General features: G+C 46.2%; 1 protein-coding gene across 18 annotated transcripts in view; it reads right to left on the bottom strand.

Moving 5' to 3' along the window:
- Positions 1-24935, bottom strand: part of eys (eyes shut homolog) — a 3376609-nt gene that overhangs the window by 537160 nt on the left and 2814514 nt on the right. For all 18 annotated transcript variants that reach the window (XM_038800705.1, XM_038800706.1, XM_038800712.1 and 15 more), the window contains one exon: positions 5451-5707. In XM_038800705.1, coding sequence (XP_038656633.1) covers positions 5451-5707 — 257 coding nt within the window. The remainder of the gene's footprint in view (positions 1-5450; positions 5708-24935) is intronic.

Raw genomic sequence — 24935 nt, 5'->3', positions numbered from 1 at the left:
TGGGTTATGGGTATAGGGTGGATACATGGGTTTGAGTAGGGTGATCATGGCTCGGCACAACATCGAGGGCCGAAGGGCCTGTTCTGTGCGGTACTGTTCTATGTTCTAGTTTCATGTTGCAGCTGTATAGAACCTTAGTTAGGCCACACTTGGAATATAGTGTTCAATTCTGGTCGCCACACTACCAGAAGGATGTGGAGGCTTTAGAGAGGGTGCAAAAGAGATTTACCAGGATGTTGCCTGGTAGAGAAGGTATTAGATATGTGGAGAGGTTGAATAAACTTGGCTTGTTCTCACTTGAACGACGGAGGTTGAGGGGCGACCTAATAGAGGTCTACAAAATTATTATTTTTTTTAAATTAAGATTACCCAATTATTTTTTCCAATTAAGGGGCAATTTAGCATGACCAATCCACCTACTCTGCACATTTTTGAGTTGTGGGGGCGAAACCCACACAGACACGGGGAGAATGTGCAAACTCCACACGGACAGTGACCCAGAGCCGGGATCGAACCTGGGACCTCAGCGCCGTGAGGCGGTTGTGCTAACCACTAGGCCACCGTGCTGCCCAGAGGTCTACAAAATTATGAGGGACATAGGCAGAGTGGATAGTCAGAGACTTTTTCCCAGGGTAGAGGGGCCAATTACTAGGGAGCATAGGTTCAAGGTGCGAGGGGCAAGGTTTAGAGGAGATGTATGAGGTATGTTTTTTACACAGAAGGTCGTGGGTGCCTGGAACTCGCTGCCGGAGGAGGTGGTGGAAGCAGGGACGATTGTGATGTTGAAGGGGCATCTTGACAAATACATGAATAGGATGAGAATAGAGGGATACGGACCCCGGAAGTGTAGAAGATTTTAGTTTGGACGGGCAGCATGGTTGGCGCAGGCTTGGAGGGGCAAAAGGCCTGTTCCTGTGCTGTACTATTCTTTGTTCTGAAACAATTTGTTAGTCAGATTGTTACTTCTGCAAATTGACAATCTGTCAAGTAAAAGACCGGCATTGGAAATGTAGAAAAGTCTTCAGATGAGTTTAAATAACTTCATTTCATGGATCAACAGATAGAATGTATTTCGCAGCATTAAAAGGGCAGCCAAGAATGATAAGAATGTGCAAATGTTAAATCTTTCCCATTGATTTTCTGTATTCAGTCTGTATTCACTACTGAGATAGTGGGCATGATTTTGCTGCCTCGTTGTGCTTGGATTGGTGTTAGGATCAGGCCATTAAATCTCGTGAGAGGCCTCTCGTGAGATTTCCGATGTTTGAAACGTCTCGCAAGATCACAAGAATGTGCATCATGAATTAAAGGGCAGAAATCCTTCAATTGGTATGGGAGTGTCCCGAACATGTCTGAACTGTGCAGTGACACTAATTAGTAGGATGCTCCTTTACTCGCTCCAAAAGTGCATTATTTGACTCTACCCACATGCCCATAAGAACCCTCCCTGGTGATTATTTTAATTGTTTATTTTTGTCCTGCGTCATTGCATCTGCTTGCAAAATGGTGATGCTCAAGTTTTATTGTGAGACCAGTTTCCAACCTCCCGCCCCATACCTTGTCACCGTTAAAGATCGACCCATTGTGCTGGAAGACTATAATACGCATATTTCCCTCCTTCTGCTCACTCTCCTTCCTTCCCCTCTAATCCCAGATCCCACTGTAAATGTTGTTGATATCCCTGTTCTCTGTCCCAACCTTTTGATGTCCCAATGCTCCATGTTGACCTGACCCCTCCCCATCTTGGAGCACTGTGCACGGTGACGTACCGAGACCACCCCGCCTTCTATGAGACCATCAAGTGCCCCCCACTGTGTTACCTGTTCCCCATCAACAGGCTGCAGATACCACCTTCGACTGTGACTGTCATCTGTGGTCCAGTGTCAATTTAACAACACCAATGACCAAAATGTGTGAGGGACTGACCATACTGGGCATAATTCCCTTCCTTTACAGGACCCAGGGCATTGCCAAGCACTACCCTCTAAGTTGTTGTGCTTTTTCCCAGAAAAATTACTAACTTCACGTTCCCTCACCCCCAGTCATGTGTCCCTGTGCATCATTCCGCTACCAACCCCATTCAAGCCTTTGCCTTCCAGCACCCCGTCACCTTCCCGGTGGTCTTGCTTGAGCAGCTTTGTCATGGACAAACCCACCCGCCTTCCGACTGGGTTTTGATTGATATGGAGTTGGAACAATGATGAGAGCAATGAAAGGTACTTAAGCACTGCGCACACAAATCCCAAGGTCACAGGTGAAGTTCACTTTTCAAGGTGCGCGTCCCTTGCATCTGGTAGTGAATCATGACTGTCTAATTCCTGGACAACTTGGCCATTTGATCTCGAAGGGAAGTGTGATTCTGGTGAGCTGGGTTTTTAATGGGCATTAGTAGATACATAGAAGATAGGAGCAGGAGGAGACCTTTTGGCCCTTCGAGCCTGCTCCGCCATTCATCACGATCATGGCTGATCATCCAACTCAATAGCCTCATCCTGCTTTCTCCCCATAGCCTTTGATCCCATTCTCCCCAAGTGCTATATCCAGCTGCCTCTTGAATATATTCAAAGTTTGAGCATCAACTATTTCCTGTGGTAATGAATTCCACAGGCTCACCACTCTTTGTGTGAAGAAGTGTCTCCTTATCTCTGTCTGAAATGGTTTACCCTGAATCCTCGGACTGTGACCCCGGTTCTGAACACACCCATCATTGGTAACATCTTCCCTGCAACTTCCCTATCTAGTTCCATTAAAATTTTGTAAGTCTCTATGAAATCCCCCCTCATTCTTCTGAACTCCAGCGAGAACAATCCCAACCTAGTCAATCTCTCCTCATATGACAGTCCCGCCATCCCTAGAATCAGTCTGGTAAACCTTCGCTGCACTCCCTCGAGAGCAAGAACATCCTTCCTCAGAGAAGGAGACTGGACACAACACTCCAGGTGTGGCCTCACCAAGGCCGTGTATAATTGCAACACATCCCTGCTCCTGTACTCAAAACCTCTCGCAATGAAGGCCAACATACCATTAGCCTTCTTTACCGCTTGCTGCACCTGCATGCTTACCTTCAGCAACTGGTGCACAAGGACACCCAGGTCCCGCTGCGCACTCCCTTCTCCTAATTTACAACCATTCAGGTAGTAATCTGCATTCCTGTTTTTGCTTCCAAAGTAAATAACCTCACACTTATCCAAATTATACTGCATCTGCCATTGATTTGCTCACTCATCCAACCTGTCCAGATCATGCTGTAGGATCCCTGCATCCTTGTCACAATTCACCCTCCCACCTAACTTGGTATCATCTGCAAACTTTGAGATGTTACATATTGATCCCTCATCCAAATCATTAATATATATTGTGAATAGCTGGGGTCCCACCACCAATCCCTGTGGTACCCCACTGGTTACTGCCTGCCAATTTGAAAAGTACCCATTAATCCCTACTCTTTGTTTCCTCTCTGCCAACCAGTTTTCTATCCACCTCAATACATTTCCCCCAATCCCATGCACTTTAATTTTGCACAAATCTCTTATGCGGGACTTTGTTAAATGCCTTCTGAAAGTCCAAATATACCACATCGACTGGGTCCCCCTTGTCGACTGTACTGGTTACCTCTTCAAATAATCCCAACAGATTTGTCAAGCATGATTTTTCCTTCATAAATCCATGCTGACTCTGACTGACCCTACAACTGCTTTCTAAATGTTCCTCTATAAACTCCTTGATAATGGATTCAAGCATTTTCCCCACTACCGATGTTAGGCTTACTGGTCTATAATTCCCTGCTTTCTCTCTACCTCCCTTTTTGAATATATCGGAGTGATGTGATCTACCCTCCAATCTGCAGGGACAGTTCCAGAGTCTATAGAATCCGGGAAAATGATCACCAATGTATCCACTATTTCCAGAGCCACCTTCTTAAGCACTCTGGGATGCAATTCTCAGGCCCTGGGGATTTATCCGCCTTCAATCCCATCAATTTTCCCAGCACCATTTCTCTACTAATGTTGATGTCTCTCACTAAACCTTTCATTCTTCAACATTTCTGGTATCTAATTTGTGTCCCCTTTTGTGAAGACAGAACCAAAGTATGTATTCAATTGCTCAGCCATTTCTTTGTCCCTTATTACGCATTTCCCTGTTTAACAATCTCTTTCTCTTCACATATCTATAGAATCTCTTAGTGTCAGTCTTTATGTTCCCTGCAAGCTTCCTTTCGTACTGTACTTTCCCCTTCTTAATCAATCCCTTCATCCTGCTTTGTTGAATTCTAAACTGCTCCCAATCCTCAGACCTGTTATTTTTCTTGGCCAATCTGTATGCTTCTTCCTTGGATCGCATACTATTTCTAATTTCCTTTGTAAGCCATGGATTGGCCCTCTTACCCCTTTTGCTTTTGTGCCAGACAGGAATGAACAGTTGCTGTCGTTCCCCCATGCGTTCCTTGAATGTTTGCCATTGTCTATCCACTGTCAGCCTTTTAAGTAACTTTCCCCAATCTATCAAAGCCAACTCATGCCTCATATCTTCATAGTTCCATTTATTAAGATTCAGCACCCCAGTCTCCGAATCAACTACTTCACTCTCCATCTTGATACAAAATTCTATCATGTTATGGTTGCTCATCCCCGAGGATGATATTCATGATATTCAAATACATTTCCCGATGTTACATGGCAGGCTTCCCAACCTGCCATGAAAGTGGGGAGTGGGAAATTTCATACTATTTTTACACTGGCAGGAAATTGACTTTTGGCTTCACTCCGAATTTTCCCATCCTGCCTGCCCTGGGCAACAAGAAAGTTCACCTGGAGTTCCAATGAGCTTGGTTGATTCACAGTGTGACTAACGCCTGGGTGGGTTGTTGAAATATCCATGGAATCTGCTGTGGTCTCACCTGTCATTTATTGTGCAGTGTTGTGAGTTTGACCACAGTTTGCCATTAATTACCATTTCATCAGCCAAATTGCGAATTGTTTAATTGGTGACCTGTCATGACATGGGTTACCCATCTCAGTTAGAAGGTCAAGGTTGGATAAATTTGATCAGCTTTTTATATATTTATTCCTCAACAAACATCACTATATATGTGTATTTGGTCATCATCACATTTTGATGGATCTTGTTGTGCATTACATTACAAGAGTGATTCCAACTGAGGAGCGCTTTGCGGCATTTTGGACAACCCGAGCTGGTGGAAGCTATCAAATAAACAAAACTTCTTTCTCTCAGCCACCAATATAGACTGACTGGCCATCGATCTCCTTACTCTTTGTCGGATCTTGCTGTTTGCAGAATGCACCGATAGAAATGCTAATTATTTTCTCTTCAAGACACTATACCAGTCAGAATGGTTGCTTCTAACCAGATACAAAAACATAACATCATAGACCTTTGATCCCATACCCTTCACGAATCTGCAGAGCAATTCATTGTTAACAGAAAGTTACCTTTTTCACAGAAACGCCCAGCAAAATGTAGAGGGCAGTCGCACTGTAAAGATGCAGCTCCACTGGGCAACCAGATGTCATGGCAAGTTCCCCCATTCTGGCAAACATCTGCTTGGCAGTTGGAGGCCTTTGGAGGTGGAATGTGGGCGGGCAATACTGGGAAGGCAGAAGGTGACATCCCTGGATAGGTTGCAAAATCGGCAAGGACAGTCTGCGATGTTGAACCTGCAGGCTGCAGGGTGTTGGTACTGGGAAATCTGCAAGAAACCAGATTTGAAACACCTGTCAGCTGGAATTCAAATACCTGGTTTTGCGTGGAGAAGCACATTGCGTGAAATTTAATCTGAACAAGTCAGATCTGAAACAAGTTTTTACATATTCGGGGAAGTTGACAAATTGGGTGGAGAGAAGATTACATAGTAGGTTTCTTTCTCCCTCGAAGACAAAGAAGAGGACTTTTATCATGGAATCTCATAGACTGAGCGAGGTAATTCGCCCATCGTGCCTGTACTAGCCTTCCGGGAAGGCCCCAGTCGCATACTCCCCATAAACATGCACTTTACTCTCTTTCAAGTAATTATCCAATGTCTTTCTGAAAGTTATGATCGTTTGGGCAGCACGGGAGCATAGTGGTTCTACAGCACTGTGGCTTTACAGCACCAGGGTCCCAGGTTCAATTCCCGGCTTGGATCACTGTCTGTGCAGAGTCTGCACGTTCTCCCCGTGTCTGCGTGGGTTTCCCCCGGTTTCCTCCCTCAGTCCAAAGACCTGTAGGTTAGGTGGATTGGCCATGATAAATTGTCCTTAGTGTCCAAAAAAGATTAGGAGGGGTTATTGGATTAGGGGGATAGGGTGGAAGTGAGGGCTTAAGTGGGTCGGTGCAGACTCGATGGGCCGAATGGCCTCCTTCTGCACTGTATGTTCTATGTAAATCCGTTTCCACCACAGTTGCAGGCAGTGTAATATCGAGCTGCATAAAAATAGAATTGTCTCCCTTCACCTCTGGTATCTTGCCAATTAGCTGTCCCCACTGATTACCAATTCGCCAACCGGGAGAGACGGTTTGCCCCTATCTACTCTATCTAAACCCATTATGATTTTGAACACCATTGTTAAAACTCCCCTAATCGTCTCTGCTCTAAGAAACATAATTCCAGATTCTCTGGGTCGCTCCACATATCTGAATTTGTACATCCCTGGTACAAATCAGTAAATCTCCTCTGCATCCTGGCCAAAGCCTTGACATCCTTATTGAGGTGTGTTTGGAATTAGCCACAATACCAGCATCCAGCTGAGGCCATGGTAGTGATTTATCAAGCTTTAATGTAACTTCCTTGCTTTGGTATTCTTTGTCTCAAAGCCAAGATGAAGGCTAATGATAATGAAAGGCACAGAGTGAAATTGAGCAAATAGCAAGTATAATGTAATATATAATGTAATGTATATGGTTGTATTCATTGTGACAGCCGCTGCACAAACACAATGAATTGTAATTACCATGACTGAATTTATTATTCAGCAGTTTTTCTTTCAAATGGCATGAAATTTGGAGAACCAAAACAACCCTCCCTCTTCAACGCCAATCACAATGTGGGTGATAGGGGCTGGTTTAGCACAGTGGGCTAAGCAGCTGGCTTGTAATGCAGAACAAGGCCAGCAGCGCGGGTTCAATTCCCGTACCAGCCTCCCCGAACAGGTGCCGGAATGTGGCGACTAGGGGCTTTTCACAGTAACTTCATTGAGGCCGACTTGTGACAATAAGTGATTATTGTTATTAGATATGTTGTAGCAAACTTTATTTAGGTTATCTGTTCAAACAAATACATAAAACTTACAAACCAAAATACTGCTGAGATATTTTGCAGGAATGAATGAAATCTTTCTTTTCTCCATCATTCTTTGTAATGGCTTCTCTATATTTCTAGTGCATTTTTTAATCATTCACTCGTTTCTGGCAAAGCAGGCATCTAACGTCCTCTGAATGTGGCCCTTGAGAAGGTGGCTGCAGGTTGAACTGCAGCAGTTCAAAAGTTAAGAAGGTTATAGGATAAACTCAAGTAAAGTATATACTTCTTGGCCAAAGAGCCGGAGGTGATTGTACTGGCGACTGCAGCACAAGTGTCAATCTCTCCCTGAACTGATACAGCATGAGGTGAGAAGGGAATTAATTCTGGGTAATTGTTGACTTGCAGTTCAATTGCATCTGCTCCTTATGTCATTCTTGTTGTCCAATCCAGGCAAGGAATTAACCAGTCAGACTTCCTTCTACCTCTCCTCCTCTTCCTCCCCACTCCTCCCCTCTTCCTTCCCCTCCTCCTTAAGTATTTGATGTTGACGAACGTTATTTAACTACAGGAGCTGCACTTGAGGAACATAAGTTTGCAAGGCTACAGGGATAGGGCGGGTAGTGTAATTACTGTCTGCATTACTTCGGCAGCTCCCCTTCTCCAGCGTTTCATTAAACGCTCCCAACATGTGTGGTGCTAGGTCTGTCGCAAATTCCTTATAGAATTCCGCCAGGTACCCTAGGGCCTTCCCTGACCATACCCCTGCCCATTCTCAGCCCATTGCCTCTTTGTTTCCCCCATCTGGGAAATTCTAGCTCGTCCAGAAACCGCCCCATGTCCCCCTCCTCTTTCCCCGGGTCCGCTTCGTACAGTTCAGGGCTGCCACAGCTCCTTTGAAGGCCTTCAACCAATCCTCCCGCATTTCCTTCCTCTGTTGCGGAATTCCCCCTTAATGAAAGCCATCAGCTGCTCCATCTGGGGCTTTCCATCTTGCACCAACCCTTCTCCCTCTGCCATACTTACACTGGGCTGCTGCACCACAGGTTTCCTCCAACTCTTTGGCCAAGTCTCTCACCATCTTCTGCCAGGTTTGGTAACCAGGGGACATACCACTCCCGGGAGAAACTACTCCTCCCACCATCACCTCCACCTTTTACATAGAACATAGAACATAGAACGATACAGCGCAGTACAGGCCCTTCGGCCCACGATGTTGCACCGACATGGGACGTCAAAAACTAAAGGCCATCTAACCTACACTATGCCCTTATCATCCATATGCTTATCCAATAAACTTTTAAATGCCCTCAATGTTGGCGAGTTCACTACTATTGCAGGTAGGGCATTCCACGGCCTCACCACTCTTTGCGTAAAAAACCTACCTCTGACCTCTGTCCTATATCTATTACCCCTCAATTTAAGGCTATGTCCCCTCGTGCTAGCCACCTCCATCCGCGGGAGAAGGCTCTCACTGTCCACCCTATCTAACCCTCTGATCATTTTGTATGCCTCTATTAAGTCACCTCTTAACCTTCTTCTCAATAACGAAAACAACCTCAAGTCCATCAGCCTTTCCTTATAAGATTTTCCCTCCATACCAGGCAACATCCTGGTAAATCTCCTCTGCACCCGTTCCAAAGCTTCCACGTCCTTCCTATAATGAGGCGACCAGAACTGTATGCAATACTCCAAATACGGCCGTACCAGAGTTTTGTACAGCTGCAACATGACCTCATGGCTCCGGAACTCAATCCCTCTACCAATAAAGGTCAACACACCATAGGCCTTTTTCACAACCCTATCAACCTGGGTGGCAACTTTCAGGGATCTATGTACATGGACACCGAGATCCCTCTGCTCATCCACACTACGAAGAATTTTACCATTAGCCAAATATTCCTCATTCCTGTTATTCTTTCCAAAGTGAATCACCTCACACTTCTCTACATTAAACTCCATTTGCCACCTCTCAGCCCAGCTCTGCAGCTTATCTATGTCCCTCTGTAACCTGCAACATCCTTCCACACTGTCTACAACTCCACCGACTTTAGTGTCGTCTGCAAATTTACTCACCCAACCTTCTGTGCCCTCCTCTAGGTCCTTTATAAAAATGACAAACAGCAACGGCTCCAGAACAGACCCTTGTGGTAAGCCACTCGTAACTGAACTCCATTCTGAACATTTGCCATCAACCACCACCCTCTGTCTTCTTTCAACTAGCCAATTTCTGATCCACATCTCTAAATCACCCTCACCCTCAATGTGGATGAGCAGAGGGATCTCGGTGTCCATGTACATAGATCCCTGAAAGTTGCCACCCAGGTTGATAGGGTTGTGAAGAAGGCCTATGGTGTGTTGGCCTTTATTGGTAGAGGGATTGAGTTCCGGAGCCATGAGGTCATGTTGCAGTTGTACAAAACTCTAGTACGGCCGCATTTGGAGTATTGCGTACAGTTCTGGTCGCCTCATTATAGGAAGGACGTGGAAGCTTTGGAACGGGTGCAGAGGAGATTTACCAGGATGTTGCCTGGTATGGAGGGAAAATCTTATGAGGAAAGGCTGATGGACTTGAGGTTGTTTTCGTTAGAGAGAAGAAGGTTAAGAGGTGACTTAATAGAGGCATACAAAATGATCAGAGGGTTAGATAGGGTGGACAGCGAGAGCCTTCTCCCGCGGATGGAGGTGGCTAGCACGAGGGGACATAGCCTTAAATTGAGGGGTAATAGATATAGGACAGAGGTCAGAGGTGGGTTTTTTACGCAAAGAGTGGTGAGGCCGTGGAATGCCCTACCTGCAACAGTAGTGAACACACCAACATTGAGGGCATTTAAAAATTTATTGGATAAGCATATGGATGATAAGGGCATAGTGTAGGTTAGATGGCCTTTAGATTTTTTCCATGTCGGTGCAACATCGAGGGCCGAAGGGCCTGTACTGCACTGTATCGTTCTATGTCTTATCCCCAGCCTCCGTATTTTCTGCAATAGCCGACCGTGGGGAACCTTATCAAACGCTTTACTGAAATCCATATACACCACATCAACTGCTCTACCCTCGTCTACCTGTTCAGTCACCTTCTCAAATAACTCGATAAGGTTTGTGAGGCATGATCTACCCTTCACAAAACCATGCTGACTATCCCTAATCATATTATTCCTATCTAGATGATTATAAATCGTATCTATTATAATCCTCTCCAAGACTTTACCCACAAGAGACGTGAGGCTCACCGGCCTATAGTTACCGGGGTTATCTCTACTCCCCTTCTTGAACAAAGGGACCACATTTGCTATCCTCCAGTCCTCTGGCACTATTCCTGTAGCCAATGATGACATAAAAATCAAAGCCAAAGGCTCAGCAATCTCTTCCCTGGCTTCCCAGAGAATCCTAGGATAAATCCCATCAGGCCCCGGGGACTTATCTATTTTCACCTTGTCCAGAATTGCCAACACTTCTTCCCTATGCACCTCAATGCCATCTATTTTAATAGCCTGGGTCTCAGCATTCTCCTCCACAATATTATCTTTTTCTTGAGTGAATACTGACGAAAAGTATTCATTTAGTATCTCGCTTATCTCCTCAGCCTCCACACACAACTTCCCACCACTGTCCTTGACTGGCCCTACTCTTACCCTAGTCATTCTTTTATTCCTGACATACCTATAGAAAGCTTTTGGGTTTTCCTTGATCCTACCTGCCAAAGACTTCTCATGTCCCCTCCTGGCTCGTCTCAGCTCTCTCTTTAGATCCTTCCTCGCTTCCTTGTAACTATCAAGCGTCCCAACTGAAACTTCACGCCTCATCTTCACATAGGCCTCCTTCTTCCTCTTAACAAGAAATTCCACTTCTTTGGTAAACCACGGTTCCCTCGCTCGACCCCTTCCTCCCTGCCTGACTGGTACGTACTTATCAAGAACATGCAATAGCGGTTCCTTGAACAAGCTCCACATATCCAGTGTGCCCAACCCTTGCAGCCTACTTCTCCAACCTACACATCCTAAGTCATGTCTAATGGCATCATAATTGCCCTTTTCATCAAAATTCCACCCAATATCGGCTAAAAAGAGCATTTTTCTGTGCTTTCAAGCAGGAGCTGCCCTGTGTGCGTCCACTCGCACCAAGGCCGCCACCAGACGTCCAGAGGCCCGCCATCTTAACATTCCATTAGCGCTCAGGAGAAATCCAAGAACAAAGTGGGGAAATCAACAGAAGGCACATCTCCAGAGTCTCTGAAAAAGAAGACAGAGAAAAGGAGAAAGAAAAAGAACTATCAGAACTATTTGTTCGGAAAGTAGTGCTGCCCGAGGCATTGTGCAAGGCATACAAAAAAGGCCCAGAGCCTACCAACTGAACTACATGGGGACCCCTACCCTGGGGAAAAAGAAGAGGATAACTCTATGGGTATAATGCTTGGTCCATCGTAAAGTCATTCCTCACCCGCACGCCAGACCCAGCCACACCAGGCTGCTCATATGGACACCCTGAAGAGAGGACACCCATCATTCCTTGGTGACAGCAGGATAAACAACCACAGCACTGGGCCTGGCTGAGCCCAACACTGTCACAAAAGACTCCGGAGAATCTGGCTCCAAGAACCTCCACATAACCCGAACACTTACACCTCACCGAGGTTGCGCCAGCCCAGTCCCAATCAGGACAAGGCACTTCTCCCCCCCCCCCCCCCCCCCCCCTCCCCCCCATCCAGGAAGAAGGGACATTCAAATTTGTCCCAACCAATGAGGAAACCTCAGCACTGAGGAAGAAGTATCGTCAAGACACCCACATCGTGGTCTCCCTGGGAGGGAGGGCCAGTCCTCTCCTCCGGGGCCTCCCGTCACCCTACAGACCAAGCCAAGCCAACACCAGAACAAACGCCACACATAAACCTCCAACCCCGCCAACTCCTCCCCACCCCCAATATGGGATAAAGGGAGCGAAGAAAACTCTTGGATGATGGAACAGCCATTCCAGAGAGCCACCCTTGCCCTCAGTAAAGTTCCAATAGCAACAAAAACAGTCAGAGAAGGAGACCTATCTCAGGAGAAAAGACTGACTCAAACCTAGTAAAGAGACAAATATATGCCAGTCCTCACCAGGATAACAAGCATCTGCCTCGACCGAAAACGACAAAAGCAAGAATGCCCTTAATTGGAGTTTAAAAAAATACCAAAGCTGGTTAGCTCTAATCTTATGATTCCTCGATCATAAAGAGGATAAACTAAGACTATCAACTCCAACCCTCCACCCCTCACACCGTTTTGGCTCTGCTCATCTTCCTTCTAGGTGAGAGGGGAGAAGCAATGAAAAGCACCCCTCTCCCCCCGGCACCGTGATTGTCAGATCAAATAAAACCAAAATATATTTCGGATAAAGGCTGTGCACAGATCCCACATTCAGTATTTAGCGAAACATGATCTGAACTTATTAAATCAGGATAATCAATGATACAGGCCATCACCTCCACATCATTCATTTCCCTGGAAGCAGAATAAATTGACAACATCGAGCAGACACAGCATGTTCAACAGGCAGCAAAGCCAAAAATAACAACTGAGTTGCAGAAATACAAGGCAGTCCCCAGGATAAAGATTTCTTCACTGCGCACAAAGGCTAATATCAAGAATGAAGCAGGATCAAGATCAACAAGCACTGATCAGCATCTCTCAAGGATTTTGATGAACAAGGCACCATTATCTCCATCACAACATCTCACCAGAAACCATGCGATTAATAACCTAGGCTGCAGCCAGGGGAGGTGACTCGACTGACTGAGCCACCTTCAACCCCTCACAACCGACCTCTGGAACAGGACAGCACAGGACTGGTGGTCGGAAGGCCACACCAACCCATGACCGAGAAGACAGGATTAAGTGTGCTCTATCGAATTCAACTTGCCCAGCCTCCAGATCTAGATTCCTGACTCAGGCAACCAATTCTCAAAACTCAACTGGGAACTTCTCCAATGTCTCACCTCGGGAACCGGGCTCAGCAGCACTCCTCTCCTGTTGCCCCACTCTTTTTCTCCTGACTCCACCAAGATGGACAGCTAGCCATGCAGCAGGCATTTGACGGTACAGAGGCAGGCTCCCACCAGGGACAGTGCTCTCTCTATTGCAAGAACCTCTCCGTGCACCGCCATTGCCTCCTTAAATACCCCAAAACTCTTGGAATTGTGCTCGGAAGACTTGAACCTCAGAGCCAAGATCTTTAGCTGGAGCTGCATCTTCACTGGCTGCCATCATCCATCGATGCACGTGGCATCGTCAGGGCGTGAGTCCGCTCAAAAGCAACTGCGCCACTAAAGGCAGGGCCCCACACCAACTCCCTCCAGCTGCCACAAACAAGTGAGGATTTCAACATTCCAACTCACCTCCATCATTCAGAAACACTGACCAACAATTCTTGGGACATAGTTTAAACTATGTGAACCAAGAAAAGCCAGGATGAAAAGACAGATTAAAAGATGAGTAGAACCAGAGGTCACTAAAATGAAGACCCCCTGCACTCATATCATGTGACCCCAATGCCGTTCATTTTGAATGATCATGTCGCTTTCTTGTATCATCTGCCCACGTAGGCAATTTGCAAGTTTTAGCATCTCTTGGGTATTTGTTATCAACACACTAAGTCTCGCTGTGTGAGCTATCACTGGCACTCCTCATTTGGAGCAAAAAGTATTGAAGAAAAGTCAAATGTCCTCTTTATGTCCTTTATGATTGAAGAACAATGCACTATCACAAATCAAATCTATCTCTCTCCAGATTACAGAAATCAGACGCACCTTCATTAGATGAAGAAGTAATGGCTACAATCCACAAGTGGCCATTAGAAACATCCTTCAAAGTCCCCCACACAATTACATTGTACAGATGACAAAATGAAAGATAATATTGAAAGGTCCAAAGTTCAGCAAGTAACACAGACATCTTAATGTATAGTTTGTACCAAAATCATATTGGATAGAAGCACTGACTCATTTAAAATAAATAACTTAATGCCTGTGCTAATATAGCAGAGAGAAAGAAATTGCCACTGGATCTGCTAAACATCCTGGGCGGGTCCTGCCGGCAGGATTGTCCAGTCCTGCTGACGGCGACCCCCCACCGCAGATTGCCTGGCAGTGGAGTGTGTGAACAATGGGAAACACCATTGACAACAACGCGCGACCAACAGATCCTGCTGCCAGTCAATGGTGGGCTACTTGAAAATGAAATCACTTATTGTCACAAGTAGGCTTCAAATGAAGTTACTCCGAAAAGCCCCTAGTCGCCACAATCCGGCGCCTGTTCGGGGAGGCTGTTACGGGAATCGAACCGTGCTGCTGGCCTGCCTTGGTCTTCTTTCAAAGCCAGCGATTTAGCCCTGTGCTAAACAGCCGGTGGGGGTTGGGTGGACAATCCTGCCCCATGGGCAGAATATTCTGCTCTGGAGACAAAGTGCGATGGCAAACATGGAAGTTGGTGTTAGTCCCACTGGCGGTGGGGTGGGCGAATGAGCACGATCGTTCAATTTTCAGCTCATTAAGTTTTGGTCAGTGCAGACTCGATAGGCTGAATGGCCTCCTTCCGCACTGTAGGGATTCCATGATTAAAATGCTTTTATGAAATCTACTAAGAGAACATTTAGAAAAGTGTAATTTGATAAACGACTTGATAAAACATGAATTCAAGAAAGAGAGGTCACATTTAATTAACCTGCTGAATTTATGATGGACATGTTGAGCAGGAGAATGCATCAAAGATTATGCATTGGGTTTCTCAAAAGCATTTGGCGAGTTTGCAGTGGCAATTAAAATCACTTCAGTAAAGAGCCACAGAATTTAAAAATAATTTCCACACTGGGTAAAAAAAAATCACCTTAATTCCATGCCGAATTAAAATTACAAATATTGTACCGAGGTCAACCTTCAGACTGTACTTAATTCGAGTGTACAATTAGTATTGCTCCAGTGACATTGCTCAGAGTGTGTCTGGGGGTGCATTATTTCATCATGTTGGTCCGCAAAGCATTAGCGTTACATGTTTCAGCATTGGTCGAGTGGTAACATTCTGTCTCTCAATCCCTCTCCTGAAATTTGGCTACATAACCTAAGTTAACACTTCAGTGCAGCACTGAGGGAACCTTTCACGACCTCAGCATATCCCAAAGCACTTTACAGCCAATGGACTTTTCATTTTGAAGTGTACTCAGTGTTGTAATGTGGGAAACATAGCAGCCAATTTACACACAGCAAACACCTATCACCAGCAATTTGTTCATGACCAGAAAAATCTGTTTCAGTGATGCTGAAAGATAAATATTGGCAGGATTATTGAGGAGAACTCCCTCGTCTTCTTTAGAATAATGGGATCTTTTGCACCCACCTGAAGTTCAGATGGAATCTTAGTTTAATTACTCACCTGAAGGACAGCGCCTTCAACAGTGTAGCACTTCAGTACAGATCTGGTTGTGTCAACGTAGATTTTGTGCTCAATTTTTAAAAATTCGTTCATGGGATGTGGCCGTCCATCCCTGAGGGCACGTAAGAGTCAACCACATTGATGTGGATCTGGAGTCACGTGTCGGCCAGACTGGGTAAGGATGACAGATTTCCTTCTCTAAAGGACATTAGTGAACCAGATGGGCTTTTACGACAATCAACAATGGTTTCATGGTCACCTTTTAATCTTTTAGTTTCAGATTTTTACTGAATTCAGATTTCACCATTTGACATGGTGGGATTCAAATCCGAGTCCTCAGAGCATGAGTCTGGTTCTCTGGATTACTGGTCCAGCAATAATACCACTACGCCAATGCCTCCCTAGGAGCAGAACCCAAACCAACAATGTCTGACTCAAGGGTGAGGGTGCTACCATTGAGCCACGATGAACACTTTCAGAAGGGTTTAGATCTTTTGGGCAATGGCCAATGGAATACTTCAAAATGGAGAACTGTTAATTGGCAGGACTGCAACAAGGAAGCAGGAAACATTGTCTGCTGAATCGTGCTGATCAGGGAGACATCCAATATGTTATAGCCAGAACGCAACTTAGCTTTTGTAAAAAAAACTTTAACCATGATTTTTGTAATTCAAAAATGCTTGCCTTTTAATCGTATGAACTGGTTGGCACCGGTTGACCCATTAATGTTTGCAACATTACGAAGGGAGTTCACACCATTAATCCTGGCAAATTGTTCACCGCAATTAAAAAGTTCAAATACCAAACAACACACGTTAAAAATGAGTTAATCAGATGTAAAAAAGGACGAGAGAGCTGCAGATTTAATTACCAGAGAAGATCATGGAAGAAGAGAGGGTACAAGAGACAATGAGATGTGTCTCAGAAGGAGATGGGATTGAAGGTGAGAAGAAAGATAGGTAATCTATCATTTTTTTCAGCCTATTGATCTTTTCTTGTTCTCATGACAGTATTTCAAAAACTGTCTTTGCACAGTTACAGAGCAGTCTCAAAATGATATGCTATTCCCACATCTGCAACAAGCTACCTGCCCTCTGTACTCCAGAGGAAGAAGAACTGTCACGCACTTGTAATTAGGTATAAATGAAGTTAGAATACAGTTAATAATCTTCCGTAGGATGTGATTGTGGTTTTAGTCTAACTTCTCAATATGAGCACAGTAAGAAGTCTGACAACACCAAGTTAAAGTCCAACAGGTTTATTTCAAACACGAGCTGTTGGAGCACTGCTCCTTCCTCAGGTGAATGAAGAGGGAGAATGAACATGATAGTTGAGAAGGCAATTACAATATCATCTCTCCATGCCTTCAGTAGTTAGGTGGTTGCTGGAATGAGAATCTCTTCACAGCGGTGATATGAAAGGTGAATGCTAAATTAAGGGCAGAAAGATTGTATGGACTAGCGATTATGCTGGCCTGCAATTTTCAGTGCATGTTCGCTTGTAAAATTATAAGAAAAATAAAACGTTATCGCCATTTGCAAACTGAAATGAATAAGACAAGTTTCAATAAACTGCAAAATACACCTGGGTCAATTTTCAGTCCCCATTCTTGGGGGGGGGGGGAGCAGGGACAGCAGAGAAAGGGCTTTAATGCTGGCGGGATTTCCACGCTCGTTTGTTCCCACCCTCCCACCAATGGTCTAACGGGGATCCCTACTTTAAAAGTCAGAAAACTCCGAACGTTGTGTATTGCTTAAAACTATGGGACCAAAAAATCCACTACAGGGACATCAGAATTTGGCAAATCAGCCCTTTGAGCCTGCGCCGTCATTCAATCAGATCATGGCTGATCTCTTCCTGGTCACAAAGCCACCTCCCTACATGTTTCCCATATCCCTTCAATCCATTTTTAAAATCAGAAATACATTTATCTCCCTCTTGAAACCATTTAATGTCTCAGATTCCACTGCACCATGGGGCAGCAAATTCCACAAATTTACTACCTAGTGTGAGAAATAGTGTCTCCTCATCTGAGTTTTAAATCTACCATCTGTCAACCTATTCTATATCTGACCACTTGTTCTAGATTGCCCCACAAGGGGGAACATTTGGTCTATGTTTACTTTGTTGATCCCTTTTGGTATTTTATGCACCTTGATCAGATCCTTTCTCATCCTTCTAAACTCCAGCGAGTATAAGCCCAAACTGTTTAATCTCTCCTCATTCGTCAACCCCTCCATTCCCGGAATCAATCTTCTGAACCTCCTCTGAACTGCCTCCAAAGCCACCACATCCTTCCTCAAATACGGAAATCAAAACTGGACACAATACTCCAGATGTGGTCTCACCAACACTCTATACAATTGCAACAGTGTTTCTCTACTTCTATACTCCAGTCCTTTTGCAACAAACGCTTGACATTCCACTTGCCTTCCTTATTATATTTTGTACTTGCATACAGAGTTTCTGTGATTCATGAACAAAGACACCCAGATCCCTCTGCCCAGACACATTTTGAATCTGCTTTCCATTTAGATAATAATTTGCCTGACAATGTTTCCGGCCAAAATGGATAACCTCACACTTATCCACACTAAACTCCATCTGCCAAATTTTGGCCCAATCTCTTAGCCTTTCTATATGTGTCTGTAAAACTTCATCTTCTCTTCACTGCCTGCTTTCCCACCTATTTTAGTATCATCCACAAATTTTACTATGTTACGCTCTGTCCTTGCTTGCAGATTATTTATATAGATTGTAAACAGTTGAGGTTTGTGGACTGAACCCTGCAGCACAACACTCATTCCAGTTCGCCAGCCAGGGAAGGACCCAGGAGCTATCAATCAGAGCTTAATGTTTACAAACATTGTGGCTAGTTTCACAGCTAATCACTTCAAAGTTACTTAACTGTGAAGGGAGATGAATGGAACAACGCTGACCATTTGGGTGTGTGGAAGTTGTCAATAACAGCCTAGTAAAATCAATATCAAAGAGAAATGAACAAATGGCTTTCAGATCAAAGATCTGAGGGGATTTAAACCCAGCTGACTGGTTTTCCCTTTCCAGGAATTAACAGGTGCTGCTTCCTAAACCTGAACCAGCGGGTGTATGCACAGGTGAGTGTTAAAGCAGTGATTGCTTTTTCACTGCCTCTGTTTGGTTGCTTGCAAACAAGGGTCTACTGAGGGGGCATTTTGACAGGGTCTCTCTTCGGGGGGGGGGGGGGGGGGGGGGGGTCTGTGGTTGGGGAGGGGGTCTGTTTATTTATTTAGAGAGTCTTTGCAGAGGGTCTTGTTATGTTCTGGTGCTTGGCTGGCAGAAATAATGCACAATAAAACATCCAGTTCTTGACTAGTTAAAATGTTTTATTATAAAGTAAGTGCATGGTTCAGACAACTCAGAGAAATATATTACAAAGTACGAATCATGATAAATTATCCTGGAGCTACTTCAAGTATGACTATCCACTAACTCGACTTTCTCCAGACTGCTCGAGGTATAGAGTCACGTGGTACTTCTATACTGCCACATGCTGGTTGGAGGTCATATACATTACTATTTATATGATTTTTTATGCATATTATCACGTCCCCTTTCCTTTGGAAATGTAAACGATTTACAAACATGACTTTGTTTTACAGTACAATACACATGATAAGCATAATTCTTTTGATCATTCAAATATTTACAGTCCATCACAAATTCAATCTGTCCTGCTTTCTTCTTTGTCTTATTGGCCTTCTGAGCATTGGTTGAACTTGTGAACGTGCTTCATTTTCATTTGCTGTTACAGATTGGATTGGATTGGATTTGTTTATTGTCACGTGTACCGAGGCACAGTGAAAAGTATTTTTCTGCAAGCAGCTCAACAGATCATTCAGTACATGGAAGAAAAGGGAATTAAATAAAATTCAAGAAAATACAAGAAAATACATAAGAATACATAATAGGGCAACACAAGATATACAATGTAACTACATAAGCACCGGCATCGGATGAAGCATACAGGGTGTAGTGTTAATGAGGTCAGTCCATAAGAGGGTCATTTAGGAGTCTGGTGACAGTGGGGAAGAAGCTGTTTTTGAGTCTGTTAGTGCGTGTTCTCAGACTTCTGTATGTCCTGCCCAATGGAAGAAGTTGGAAAAGTGAGTAAGCCGGGTGGGAGGGATCCTTGATTATGCTGCCCGTTTTCCCCAGGCAGCGGGAGGTGTAGATGGAGTCCATGGATGGGAGGCAGGTTCGTGTGATGGACTGGGCGGTATTCACGACTCTCTGAAGTTCCTTGCGGTCCTGGGCCGAGCAGTTGCCATATCAGGCTGTGATGCAGCCCGATAGGATGCTTTCTATAGAGATGTTTCTTGTTATTCTCCTTGAATTTGTGCATTTTTACTTTGTTCTGGCTCTGTATGCTGAGGTGTCTCTTGTTCAAGTGTCTTCGGATTGCTTACGTCCTTTTATGGTTCCATAACAAAAGGTTGCTGAACCTTCAGCAAAGCTCTCCTGTTTCTCCTTAAGACTGTTCCATCATCAGTGATGATTAGAAATGAATGAGGACCTGCCTAGCGCAGTACCTTAGCATACTTCAGCCATCCATTTCCATCCAGATCTTCCACCCTGTGTCATCTTTTTGCAAAGGTTGTAGCCTTCTTGGGGACTCTTCTGCCTCTTTTTTTGAAAAATGAGTTCCCTCTCTAGTTTTTGATTTAATTAGTTCCTTCGGCAGTTTGTACTGAAGCTTACAACACTGTGTACAGCTTTCCACCATTACTTGAATATCGTGATTGATGCCTGGCCAATAAATACACTGTTTCCCTGGCTCTTTGGTAGCACTTTTCTATTTCCAAGTGACCTTCATGATCTTTGGAAGAATCATTGGCCTTAACAATTGTGGAATTACAATCCTTTGTCATCAAAGCAAAAAACTATTGGCATCACTTAATTCTGCTCTGACATTCTAATAGTTGGAGTAATATCCTTTAGGCCATTCCTCATGGAGATATTTTATCACCTTTTGTAAGACTTAGGTAGTTTCATCCTTTATCAGTCTTGATTTGTCATCAGATACTGGAAGGGATTCTGTTGGAAGATTCGCATCCCCATCCATCTGGTGTATCTCTTTCATGCCCATAGCATGAGATAGTGCATCATCGACTATTAGATGTTTATCTGGCGTGTAGATAAGATTGAAATCGGACCTTTGTAGCTCCATCATCATGCGTTGCATCCTAGGCGACATCTCATTCAGATTTTTATTAACTATTGGTCTGTGGTCAGTTTCCACTAAGAACGTCGGTAGGCCATATACATAGTTATAAGAACATTAAAAATACAGTGCAGAAGGAGGCCATTCAGCCCATCGGGTCTGCACCGACGAATCACTCTGGACTTTCCTGGAGAAAGTCCAGAGTGATTCTCCGTTTTGAAGGGGGCTAGCAGGACCCCAGCAATGTCCACGCAGCTCCAGCTGCTGATACGGTCCTTTCAATGGCCCCCGACCGGCGCCGCGTCGACCATGCGCATGCGATTGGTGGTGATTCGTCGGTCCCTGGAAAATCACGGGAAGTCTCCAGACCCGCAATCGGGTCTGACTCCCTATTCTCCGCTCCCTCGCCGAGTGCGATTACGGCACGGAGACTCGGAGAGTCCCAGCCATGGAATTTGGTTAATCTATTTATTCAATTTCTTTTTCAATTTGAGCATATCTGCGCTCTGTGTCAGACATTGACCTGGAAGCATAGGCAATTGGAAGCCAATTTTCATAATTGTCTGTTGCAATAACACCGCTCCTAACCCATCTTTTGACACATATTTTTGTCTTCTTTGTTGGGTCAAAAAATGTCCGCAGCGGCGCTGTTGTCAATACTTCCTGTAACATTAGCCATTCCTGTTCCTATCTCTTAGATGACTGGAAAATAGTGGGCGGGATTCTCCGAGCCTGTGCCAGGACTCGAACCTCCGAACCCACGGAAACCGCGCAAACGTAGAGGGTGCCGCGCAGCCCGGAGAATCGCGAGAGGTGGCCCGACATCCAATTCTCCAGGCCCCCAACGATAGTGCGGCCCGGATGGGCCGAAGTCCCACGGGTCACGCCGGCGTGATTCTACTTTTGAAATGAAATGAAAATCGCTTATTGTCACGAGTAGGCTTCAAATGAAGTTACTGTGAAAAGCCCCTAGTCGCCACATTCCGGCGCCTGTTTGGGGAAACTAAATCTAGTTTCAAAAAGCGTCAACCAGTCGTGCTGACTGACGCTGCGGCTGGAGGAGGTAGGGCTCGGCGAGGGAGGACCTCAGGCTGACGAAACGGGCATGGCCATGGTGGCGGGGAGGGGGGGGGGGGCAGGGGGGCCCAACAGGGTCAGAAGGGGGTTGGTGCCTGGGGAGGGCTGTTGGGGAAGACAACCGCGGCAGCTGGCAATGGCCTGCCATGACAGGGCAGTACGAATGCCATTACGGCGGCCATGCTGATGGGCACCCAGCCTGGAGACCCGATACAATGAGGCCCATCGTGCGACCAGGGGTGTGGTCAAGAGTTGTTTTGGGCTGCTAAGATGCGATTCAGGTGCCTTGACCGCTCTGGAGGGGCCCTACAATAGCCATTGGAAAGGGTTGGCCGCATGGTTGTAGTCTGCTGCGTCCTCCACAATACAGCCCAGCAGAGGGGCGATGTGCTGCAGGAGGAGGAGGGGGGTGGGGGCAGAGGGACGAGGAGCATGAGGAAGGGCATACCATTCCAGATGAGGAGGATGGGAAGTGGGGGAGGGGGGGGGGGGCAATGAACGGGACATGTGGGCTGGACATGGCCGGGAGGCAGCCCAACGCCACCAGCTGGGCCAGCGAGCACAGGACGAATTGATAGCCGCACGTTTCACCAACTAGTGGAGGGCGGGGGGGAGGTTGCCTGGCCAGGGGCACTGACACCACAGTACGGGCCGCTGCCAGTCCTGGAGGCCCATCCTGGTATTGACCGGGGTCTGCAAGTTAGCAGCCATGGAGCTCAGGTTGTTGGCCATCCCTTTCTGAGTCTGTGCAACGCCAGCCAGCGCTGAGGCAATGGCGCCGTGCCCTCAGTGATTGCCTGCTGAGACCAGGCCACAATGAGGAGCATCGCTGCGATCTGCAGCTGGCTCTGGCTCATGGCTGCTTGTGAGAGGGCAGCACTGTGCTGGGCCACGGAAGCCCCAGATAGCCCCAGGCCTTGCATACTCCGACCCATATCCGACACCGTCACCACCATTGCCTCTACGGCGGATGGCATCCGTACGGTTTCGGCCTGGGTTGAATTTATGACTGGCGCCATTCCCTGCTCCTGCAGGTGGACTCCTCCAACTGCATCTGCAGGTGCTGGAAACTGGCCGTCATCCCCTTCTCATCCCTGGGTCTCTGACTGCATCGGGTCTGTGGGTGGGTGTGGAAAGTCCAGGAACCCGGGACCCATCTGGACGGCAGCTGGTTGCTGGGGCTGGGCTGCCCTCCGACCGTCCGGCCCCTCGGCTCCTCCTACCTCCACCTGCTGAACCGGTACGGCTGTGTGGTGAACACCAGTGAATGTCCCAGAAGCCTCATCACTAAAGTGTCCAACCGAGGTGATAGTCTCTGCGATGGTGGAGGGGTGAGGGGCTGGAGCCAGGCAGTGGGGTCTCACAGTGGCGCCCCCCCCAAATCTCGGCATTGGCAACCTCCCGGTCCTCAGGTCCGCCAGCGAGGTCCCGTGCCCTCTGCTCATGAACGGTGAGGGGGTGCAATACAGGTGCACCCCCTTCGGTTTTCTCCCGCTCCTTGCGGTTATGGGCGTTTTTATCCTGGGGCACACACACAAACATCAGCAGTGTTCGGGGGTCCGACGTATGCAGCCCAGCGGTTGGGTCTGTGAGGCACAAGGCACCCGGCAAATGCGGCTGGCGTGGGTGGGTGCGACCATGTGGGTCAGGGTGGAGGTTGTGCCCTCCCCCTGGGGGGAGGGGGGCAGGGTGTCAGATGTGGGGTGGGTAGGGGGGTTGGTGCCAGGGGCACAGTGCTGGGTACTCACCCTGGCTGCCTGTGCAGCTTCTTGCGACATTGGTCGCCTGTCCTGGGTGTCGGCCTAGCCCACCTCCCTGGCAGAACAGTGTTGGGTGGGGTCCTGCGACCAGGTCTTTCTGTGCTCCACGCCGTCCAGGACCGTGTCGAGGTCGCCATATCGGAACCTTGGCACTGCGCGGCGGGCAGCCATATTCCCAGTAACGGCTGTGTGGGGGGGGGGTGTCATGTTATTTCATTTCGCCGCGCATCTTGTGGTGCCCTTGCTGGCCCCTTGTGGGCCACAGAAACAGTGTGCTATGGGGCCCATTGACACCGGCATAAAATGCTCCCGTGTTTACGCCAGCGTCAGCACTTAGCCACATTATCGGTGAATCCCGGCCCAACATCTTTCTTGATGGTTTCTCTAAGATATGAAGTTTTTGCTGTGAGATTAGAAATAAATTTTCCAACAAAATTTATCATCCTGAGTGCTCCCTTTTTGTCAGTAGGATGTGGCATATTCAAGATCGCCGTTACCTTTTCTTGGTCAGTTTGTACACGTTTTGCAGAAAGTTTATCCCCCAACAATTTGAAATTCTCGACACCAAACAGGCATTTGGTTTTATTCAACTTCAAGCCATCCTTTCTCATGCTGTTCAGCACTTGGAGAAGGCTTTTGCCGTGCTCTTCTCATACTGAACCCCACACAATTATATCATCAACACATACTCTAACGCCTGGAATTCCTTCTATGACGTGTTTCATTGCCCGATGGAAAATTTCAGATGCAGAAATTATACCAAATGGCATTCTTAAAAAACAATATTGCCCAAATGGAGTGTTAAAAAGTGCATAGCTTTGTGCTCTCCTTATCCAACCTGAGTTGCCAAAAACCCCGTGATACATCTAATTTGCGAAAGAATGTTGCTCCTGACATCTTACATGTGATTTCTTCTCTCTTCGGAATAGGATAATGTTCTCTTTTGCCGTTTAAATCCAGATATTTGGGGTCCACACAGATTCTTAAGTCGTTATTTCTTTTCTTAAAGCAGACCATAGAGTTCACCCAATCTGTTGGTTTTTCAATGATTTGATTACTCCCAGAACCGTCATTCTTTCTCACTCATTCTTCAGTCTGTCCTTCAATGGAGCCTTGGCGTGTATGTGACTGATTGCACATTCTTTTTAACTGGGTTCAATGCATGAATGGTAAAGTGCCAAGGCCTTGAAATATTCCAGGAAATTCCGTCAATATGGAATCTACTGAGGCATTTTGCCTGGTTACAGCACAGTCTGCAC

This window comes from Scyliorhinus canicula, chromosome 6 (assembly GCF_902713615.1).
Source record: "Scyliorhinus canicula chromosome 6, sScyCan1.1, whole genome shotgun sequence".
Taxonomy (NCBI): Eukaryota; Metazoa; Chordata; class Chondrichthyes; order Carcharhiniformes; family Scyliorhinidae; genus Scyliorhinus; species Scyliorhinus canicula.
This window is presented reverse-complemented; position numbering and strand designations above follow the sequence as displayed.